The sequence below is a fragment of the Lolium perenne genome, chromosome 4 (assembly GCF_019359855.2).
Source record: "Lolium perenne isolate Kyuss_39 chromosome 4, Kyuss_2.0, whole genome shotgun sequence".
In the NCBI taxonomy this organism is placed as follows: Eukaryota; Viridiplantae; Streptophyta; class Magnoliopsida; order Poales; family Poaceae; genus Lolium; species Lolium perenne.
Window position 1 is genome coordinate 259613062 of NC_067247.2, and position 10022 is coordinate 259623083.

At 43.3% G+C, this 10022-nt stretch overlaps 1 protein-coding gene across 1 annotated transcript; it reads right to left on the minus strand.

Annotated features, from left to right (window-relative positions):
* Window positions 1-3597: 3597 nt before the first annotated feature.
* On the minus strand, window positions 3598-10022 carry LOC127332130 (probable glucomannan 4-beta-mannosyltransferase 4). Its single transcript, XM_051358384.2, has 9 exons — window positions 9500-10022; window positions 7883-7981; window positions 6055-6307; window positions 5114-5224; window positions 4864-5000; window positions 4641-4754; window positions 4365-4564; window positions 4082-4279; window positions 3598-3974 (listed from the first exon to the last, which is right to left on the minus strand). The coding sequence occupies exons 1-9, from the start codon at window positions 9812-9814 to the stop codon at window positions 3812-3814; spliced, it is 1590 nt and encodes a 529-aa protein (XP_051214344.1). The 5' UTR covers window positions 9815-10022; the 3' UTR covers window positions 3598-3811.

Genomic DNA, 10022 nt, shown 5'->3' on the forward strand with positions numbered 1-10022 from the left:
CCTTTATAACCACCCATTTACGTAGTGGCGTTTGATGTAATCAAAGTACCTTTCCGGTATAAGTGATTTACATGATCTCATGGTCGAAAGGACTAGGTAACTATGTATCGAAAGCTTATAGCAAATAACTTAATGACGTGATCTTATGCTACGCTTAATTGGGTGTGTCCATTACATCATTCATATAATGACATAATCTTGTTATTAATAACATCCAATGTTCATGATCACGAAACCATGATCATCTATTAATCCACAAGCTAGTTATACAAGAGGCTTACTAGGGACTCTTTGTTGTTCACATAACACACATGTATCAATGTTTCGGTTAATACAATTATAGCATGGTATGTAAACATTATCATAAACACAAAGATATATTATAATAACCATTTTATTATTGCCTCTTGGGCATATCTCCAACAATTGTGATGTAGATGCCTTCGGCGATGATTTCCCCCTTAGGCAGGGTGCCGGGAAGAGCTTCAGACCCCCCGAGATGGGTTCTGTAATGGCGGTCGCGACGGAACTTTTCATGGATGGAGGCTCGGGTATTCGGGGTTTCCCCGAGATCGTGAATAAATAGGCGAAGGGGCAATGTCGGTGGAGGCCAGGGTGGCCCTCACCACCCCTAGGCGCGGGCCAGGGCCAGGCCGCGCCTAGGGAAGGTGTGGCCGCCCTGCTGCCCCCCTTCGACTCCCTCTGGACTCTGTCTTCGTTACGGTAAAATATTGACTTCGGCTTTTGTTTCGTCCAATTTTGAGAATATTTCATGTACAACTTTTCTGAAATATAAAAACAGCAGCAAACAGGGAACTGGCACTGTGACATCTTGTTAATAGGTTAGTGCCGGAAAATGTATAAAAATGCAACAAAGTATGAGAAAAATGTATATGAATTGGTGTAAAACAAGCATGAATCATCAAAAATTATAGATACATTTGAGACGTATCAAGGATGCTCACAAGACTGTTGTCCTTGTTGTCCCGGTATGGATGACTTAAGATGAGGTTTTTAGTCCCTTTTGTCTTTTGTGCAGGTTGCATGAAGGTACCCCATTGTGTTATTCTTGGTTAAAACAATATGTGAAAGGTCTGTGATAATCTAAAGTTGAGTAATACGAGGTGTGGTCTTCTAAGTGTTGGGGTATGAGACAATACTTATTTATAAGAAGTCAAACACGTGAATCTTAGGTGTCTCTAAAACAAAGAGATACATGGTACACCATCCTTATGAGTATAGTTGACATGAATTGCATATCTCAAAACCTTGTTTATGCTCTCTTTACCTTTTTATTTTGTTGGAGGTCTAGCATATATATTCCCTACTTACTTTCTTGTGTTTAAGAGTCAAGACTAACAAAAGAAACAAAAGAGGGGACAAAGAGTCTTCCAAACAATCTCTATAGGATTTTCCCAAGCATGATTTATGATTCATAATACTTATCATTCATTTGCTTACAATGCTATTTACTATTATGCATGCTTTGTAGAATGTAAGAGTTATCATTTTATGAGTTCATATTGCTTATTATCATTCTTTATTAACTGAACCTTGTAAGACTTTGCATGATTACATAGAAGCAATGTAATAAACTCCAAAGTTCATGTTAGTTTTATCACCTTTATGCTCGAGGACGAGCGTAGGTTAAGCTTGGGGATGTTGACGCATGTAAAATGCATATATGAACTTTGTCATTTATTTACAGGAATTCCCACATATTTGTAACATATATGATGATAATACCATGTTTTACATTGATTTATGTGGATTTACCAATGATTCGCTTTATTTGGGTTATAACTCTAGAGAACATGAAAACCCTGTTTTGTATATTTCACATTCACATACCTATACAGAGTCAAATTGAGTTAGGATTTCTGGAGGGTCATTTTTTTCGTCGGGAGAAGCAACATGGGCTTTTGGATCACACCTGGAGGGGCCTGAGGCCCAAAAGAGAGGTGGTGGCACCCACCCTGCTAGGGCGTGCATTGTGCATGTTGTAGGGCTAGTGGAGCTTTCTCTCATCGTACTCTTGGAAGATCTTGCACCAATATACCTTGCCCTTTTGTTGGGCATCGTTCAGGGCACCGTTCATGGAGTCATGACTGACCGCGAGCCACGAGTCGCACAAACATTTGTCCTCTTCGTTAGTGAATCCGCCGGTCCTGTGGATCTCCCCCTTCTTCTTGGCATCGACAAACACGGTTTGGTCAGGTCCCAATGTGTGATCGCAATGCTAGAATCCCTCTTCATCATCACCGATGCAGACGTCTGTTGCCAGATGCGTCAGCTAGGTAAAGAACAACCGTTCGCCATCGATGTCTGTCTTGTCTTGCGTCTATGCCCACGGTTCCTACGTCTCTCAGCAGAGCTCCTGCATCCATGTCCCAACGTCGCCTTCGCCGGCAAAGCCACCGCCATAGATCATCGCCGCAATATCGCCCTCCCTCCGTCCCGCCCAATAGGCCTACGAATCACCACACGTCAGACGAATGAAGCACTCGAGACCGGGAGATTGAGAGCCAATGTACCGCGTCGTCCATCGTTGGGGCAGATGGTGGCATTTCCTCATACATGTTGCGGGGCACCGACATGTTCTCCTCCGGTATTGATCGTGTCTTGTGTGTCGGGGATGGGCACGAGTCACCGCTTCTTGGCATGCGGTTGGGTACAGAACTGGGGCCCCGTTGAACTGGACCGGCGCCAACGCGCCAGAGGCGAACCGGGACGCCACGTGGACCTACGCACAAGGGAAAGGCGTTCCGGGTCGCATATGGGAACTTACCGAGCTCACCGATGAGGTCGGGGGAGCGACACCGGCAATCCTCTCTTGCTTGACGTAGAGCATGGCCTCCGTGAGGCCATGCGGCTGGGCGTTGGCGTTCGCCTGCATCTCCCATGCCAATTGGGCGGCCACTCTCAGCTGCTGTTCGACCGCCGCCGCGTCTTTCCTCTCCTTCAGATTCTCGTGCCTGCCCAGTCGCTTTGCGGCCTCGACGCCTTTCTCCTCCTACATCAGCACCTTCTTTGGCGCCTTGGCCTTTGTTTCACGGCCCCCGGTGGCGGCACGCTTTGAGCCCGTGGGAGATGCGTTCTCCGTCGGGGCTAGGGCGGTGGGTGAGGTGGTTTGCTCGAATTCCGTGGCGAGAACGTCCATCGCAGGGTTAGGTTGTTGGCGCCGGCCAGATATGGTGGTTTGCTCGAATTCCGTGGCGAGAACGGTCCATCGTAGGGTTAGGTTGTTGGCGCCGGCCAGATATGATTTTTTTGAGACTGTGAGTGTTTGTGAATGTCTTCTGGCTGGAGTGTGATGAGTGGCTTCTGAGCCAGTAGCGTGCAGACCATACCCGAGAACATCGGTCACGTGGCCGTGCAAACGCAGCGGCCCATATTTAAGCCACGTTTGCGTCTCGACGAACAGACCGGTCAGCATGCGTCGGGCCGCTGGGCTTAGGTGGAGATGCATTTCTTTACCACGCTGTCCGTCCCAAACGGTCACCCCGCGTCCGTTGTAGATGCCCTAATACAACAAGATTCTACGAACCCTTAAAGCCAAGACAAGATTCATCCACCTTTATAAATTAAAACATACACTTGCCAAGAGAAATACCCAATTTCATATAAATTACTTTGTCACATCAGATCAAGCGTGTATCTTCCTTGCATGCAAACTATTGCATCCCAAGAATAAATTGTGAAATGTAAAATGGTTAGTACTTCTTCCGACCCATAATAAGTGTCGCAGTTTAGTACAAACTTTGTACTAAATCCCCACATTTATTATGGAATGGAGGGAGTAGTAAATATTCTACGAACATGGAGTTTTCGTTCCGACAAAACCAAACCCCAATACAATGAATGCAAAGGCTTGGAGGTAGATGTACATGTAGTATGTCCGGCTTCCAAACATGAAATCACATGAGGCACATATCAAGAGATATAGCGCAAGCAAGAGCTCAGGGATGTAAATCCTGCAAAGCCAAAGGTTGGAGATTGAAACGCATTCTTCAACATTTATTTTGTTCTTACACAATTCAATATAATTAATCATAAGCTTAAACTGGTATAATTCACCTACCTCTCCGCACGTTCAGTGGGCTTCAATGGTTCAAGGAGTGGGACATTATGATCGTCATTCACCAGATCTCCTACCTTCTCAGTAACCACCCAATCATTTGCGTGTGCAGTCTCGAGTAAACCGGTTAGAGCTGCACGCATGCGGTGCATGGACATTACATTTTCAAACAGAATCCAGAATGGCATCAGATGGAGAGACCTGGCATATCAGATAAGTTCATAGAAAGATGTCAACAAACAGGCACATAGGAAGTTGCACTCCAGACAAAGCAAACAGTGCATACCTAGGATTTCTAATGGCATTCATGATGGTAATTGCAGTAGGAATGTAGACTAGCCCCCAGACAGGAATAGTGACTTCAGGAACCATAGCAGATAATGGAATGACAACACAGTACAACACGAATGTAAGGATGGGAGCAATGACCCTCCGTACAAAGAAAAAGCTGTATAAAAGGTGATATTTCTTCCATATTGACACTCCCTGCATAATACGTACATGACAATTATTACATGGCATGTTTATGTTGTCTTTTGGAGCAATTTGAAAGAAGGCACACCTTATTTGTCGCGATTTCCCATCCCATTTTTCTGAAGAGATTGGCGGCACCACAAGTCCACCTATGTTGTTGATGACGGTAGGCCTTGAAGGTACTTGGGAGTTCACTCTTGACCTGCGTAAGATTTGTGTTGTAATGATGTACGGTGCAGTAAAACAATTTAGTGCATGCTCATTGAAAAACAACTGTCTGAAACTGCAGGCCGTGAAAGTGCAAAACATACCCTTATATCACCTACATACAAGAATTCCCATCCCTTGAGGCCTGCCCGTACTGCCAGATCCATGTCCTCCACAGTGGTGCGATCTTTCCATCCTCCAGATTGATTAATAGCAGATACACGCCACACACCAGCTGTACCTGTTAACATGACAGAACTGATATTGCTTACAAATTTATATCCTATTTCAAGATATTAAGAGTATTAGGCTTCATTGAAGCCTTAAATATATGGCTATAAGATTGGTTATTACCATTGAAACCAAAGAAAGCATGCATAAATGAGCCTGACTCCTGCTCGACTTTGAAATGATAGTCCAGTGACATCTTCTGTATCCTTGTCATCAGGCAAACATCGTAGTTCACTGCAAAATCGCCCGGGCAAAGGCCAGGTCAGGAACATCCTGTAATCAGAATAAACAGAAATCTTCACTTCCAGTTATCAAGATTATGACTGCATAGAGAAGTGCACGAACTTGCATCAGAACTTCACAGATAATCAGAACGAAATAAGTTACACCTTAAATTGCTGCACGTAATATTATAAATCGGTTAAACTGAAGTTTCATTGAATTTTTTTAGCCATATTTTCATGTTACGAAGTTTTCCGAGCCTTTTATCAATGCAAAAAAATATCTTTGAGGCCTTAAGGGTCAACAGAATCATAAATAGGTCAGCAAAATCAGCACTTTGTTGTCCCCTTATATCACCACTCACCATTACATTGTGAAAAGACTACATAATATTTATTTTTCAAGCTTTAGATATATCAAAATATTTACACAAAACAGTTTGCATTTTTAAGAAGTATCAATCCAAATCATGAAGCTGTTGCTCTGACTTGGAGCGCAACAACTTCCATTGGTAAGCATTGGAGCTTTGAGGTGAAACATATGTTTCAAACATCCCAATGAAAAAATTCCACATTTTCTTCAGTCTAGTGGAGTAGTCAAGCAGCTGTTACCCTTGTATGGTTAATAGGAAGGAATGCTCCTTTCAGCCAAAGACTATGAATTTCCCATTTATTAAATTGGGTGAAGGCCTGACGTGTAATATGTAAGAGTCTAGCATTTTGCTTTATGAGTCAACACTCTTGATGTTAATAGTAAAATTTTTGGAGCAAAAGAATTTGTAGAGATAGTATCATACAGTCTTCACTACGTGCACATACTAAAAATATTATAGTTACGCTTACCAAACTCCCAACGTGCTTGAACAAGCGCAATCTCCGGGTTATGCACAAGAAATGGTATAGTTTTTAGAAGGAAGTCAGATTCGGGTTGGAAATCTGCGTCAAAGATAGCAATGAAGTCACACTGTTGCGCATACACATGTTCCATGCCTTTCTTCAAAGCTCCAGCTTTGTATCCCTTCCTGTTATTTCTAACCTCATACTTGATGTCAATTTTCTTGCTGGCCCAGTCCTGGCATTCAAGCTCCACTAGTTCCTGCATGTAAGACAAATTGATTAAGATTATACAGGGGCACAATGATCTGAAGAAAGGCATCAAACATATTTTCTTTCTGTTCATGTACTTGTATACCATTCTTAGCATGTGAAATTAAGCTATCCTCCCACCTGTTTAATGTCTTTCCCACAGAAAACAAAGTAAACCTGGCTACTTCAGAAACAATTGATCAAATTGTATCTCATAAGCATGGTCAAGATCAATTTATTTCATAACTCACGTTATGACAACATCAGATCTATAAATTCTTTATTTATAGAACATCATGTTTCTAAATTCAAGCTTGTAGATCACGTTGCTCTCAATACTACAGTATACTGCATTACAACTTGATTTTGTCAATATTTATGTTTCATTATCGAACAAGTGATGAAGTGATCAGATGATTCCATTCGTACTAGTAAGATAAGATGCCCGTGGTACAAGGATATATGCATCGATTGATACAAGGCCGGGGCTTTCCCCTTTTCGAAAAAAGGATGCCCGTGATACGCTACGGAACCAAAAAAGATGTGGAGCATAGTTCCCTCAAGTAAAATTACATATTAATTCACCTTGATGCTTTAGTTTATTGGGACGTCACAGGAAACAGTAGCTTGCTACTATGCTCATAGATTTAGAAGATCCCACTTGTGAGGGCTGAGACGAGGGAAGCTAGAAAAGGAAGAATGGATGACCACCGACTCAAATCTTTATAAGTAGGAAAGATAATTGTATAAACAACACCTCCAACTCTCCAAGAGAAAGTGAGTACAAGGTAATTGAATAATACACAAAAGGACTTCAATAGAGTGGTTTACAAGTGGTATGTATTCAAAAGGATAAGGCAGAGTGATACCGTTTTGTCTCCATGGGGCTAAATCCAGTCCATAGTCATACTTTATCCATGCTATAAGATTAATATGCAATCTTGACCACTTCACAAAATTGTGATGTCAAAGTATATGCCATATTCATTGCAGGGCATGCATTTTTCTGTACTTACAGGTTTCTGGCACCTTTATCCTCTACATCTGGATGATGCTTGTTAAAATATATAGCCTAGCCCTCTCATCAATACATACTTTTGGAAAACTTGGCTAGTGCATCAACTCAATATGGTATCAGAGCCAGAAGGTCTCAAGTTAAAACCCCGGTTAACACACTATTTAATCTAAAAATAGTTCCAGCCTCTCGTCTATCCCACGTCTATGGTCTTCCCGTTTGTCCATCCTAGACATGAGGGGGAGTGTTAAAATATACAGCCTAGCCCTCTCCATCAGTTCGGACTTTTGGAAAACTTGGCTAGTGCATCAATTCAATAATGCAGATTGTTTTCTTTCCAAAAGTACATCTCAAATACTTAAGCGCTAACTCTTTGCTGAAGCTACGTGTAAAAATTCCACCTTCGCAAATATTATTTGCGGATGAAGATATATTTATCATTTATTCGTGACAAGCGTTGCGGTGTACGAATCACTCCACATGAGCATCACACCCTTGATCAAAAACTTAATAACCAAACATTATTTTTGTCTGATCAAGATGAACCTTGTCACTGCAATCTAGGCTTACTTTAATAATCGGATCAGTGGAGTCATCCAAGACTTGGATTATAATACGGTCTGGTGGCCATGTGAGAGCACACGCAGCTCCAATGGATAGCTTGTACACCTGCAAAAAGGCATAAGATATACAACAATCCTTGAGTCAAAAACTATGAATCAACAAGACACACGAGAACAATGTTCAGCAGGTCACCACATCTAACAATATGCAAATGTGAGGCAAAATCTGGCATTGCTAGTCAAGCGGCTAGTGATGCAAACAAAATGCTAGATCTATGTTGCCAACTATTCTGATATGACAACAGAAACAAGAATCTCATTTATCGATTTACCACTTATACTGTATAAAACAGTTGTACTATACTACCATGAAGACAATGCAGATAACGCATTCTTCCAACCCCGCCCTATATCCTGGTAGTCTTGAGTGTGATCTTTGACTAGTTTCTTGCATAGACTAGAGTAGTTTATGAAAAATAACGTCAAGACCCTAAGTCAATACCCATTAATTGCTCACAGCCAACGTGTCTGAAGTTTACCCATGTCTGAAGCAAATCCCACCTTCAGAGCATACAGTACTACTGAAGTGGTCAAGATTGCATATTAATCTTACAGTACTACAAAACAGTTTACCCATGTCTGAAGCAAATCCCACCTTCAGAGCATACAGTACTACTGAAGTGGCCAAGATTGCATATTAATCTTACAGTACTACAAAACAGTTTACCCATGTCTGAAGCAAATCCCACCTTCAGAGCATACAGTACTACTGAAGTGGTCAAGATTGCATATTAATCTTACAGTACTACAAAACAGTTTACCCATGTCTGAAGCAAATCCCACCTTCAGAGCATACAGTACTACTGAAGTGGCCAAGATTGCATATTAATCTTACAGTACTACAAAACAGTTTACCCATGTCTGAAGCAAATCCCACCTTCAGAGCATACAGTACTACTGAAGTGGTCAAGATTGCATATTAATCTTACAGTACTACAAAACAGTTTACCCATGTCTGAAGCAAATCCCACCTTCAGAGCATACAGTACTACTGAAGTGGCCAAGATTGCATATTAATCTTACAGTACTACAAAACAGTTTACCCATGTCTGAAGCAAATCCCACCTTCAGAGCATACAGTACTACTGAAGTGGTCAAGATTGCATATTAATCTTACAGTACTACAAAACAGTTTACCCATGTCTGAAGCAAATCCCACCTTCAGAGCATACAGTACTACTGAAGTGGCCAAGATTGCATATTAATCTTACAGTACTACAAAACAGTTTACCCATGTCTGAAGCAAATCCCACCTTCAGAGCATACAGTACTACTTCGAGTAGCAGAGTTGTATCTTACGACCCCCCTAGCGTTTACCCCGCTTCATCAAGACCAGATGAAGTCCCAATTATTCGATCAGACCGAGGCGCAGCAAGCTGCGGGGAGCATTTCAGGTATAGGAATCCACATCTGAACCTCATAAATTCCTAAGCCGCGCCCTATCCTACAGCAAATGCAAGCTGAGCATAGTTCTAGACCCTTCGATAGAATCCCGCTTCAAAACAATCAGGAAACGGGGAGCAGCTAGAGGAGCCACGCAAGAGATTCTGAACGCGCGCCTTACCTCCTTCTCGTTGTACATGGGGATCTGCACGAGCACCCTCGGGAACTCGCGGCCATCCGTCAATTCAGCTGGATCCTCCACGTCGCAGCCGGCCGCGGCCCCTGCCATGGGTTCCCACTTGTACCTCCGTTGAGGCCGCCACCGCAGCAGCCAGACGGCCACGAGGCTGATGAGACTCATGCAGGCGGCCTCCACGAGCAGCATAGACGACATGGCGAGGCACGCCCACACCGCCGCCCGCAGCGCCGGAGCAACCGCGTGGGCCCTTAACGCCGCCCACGCCGTCGCGACCGTGTCGGCGCCGAGCGGCGCCATGTGGATCCGAGGGGAGAGCGCGCTGGTTTTGGTCGGAGACTTGGAGTGGAAGGAAAGGATCGAGGCGAGCTTTTGCGCTTTGGTGGTTGAGGTTTTGAAATGGGCGGTGATGCGCGCGAGGTAGCTCCAGATGGTGGTGGGAAGTGACGCCAGCTCGGCTGCTCGAGGAGGAAGAGGATGGCTATGGGGCTGTTTGGTTGAGGGAATA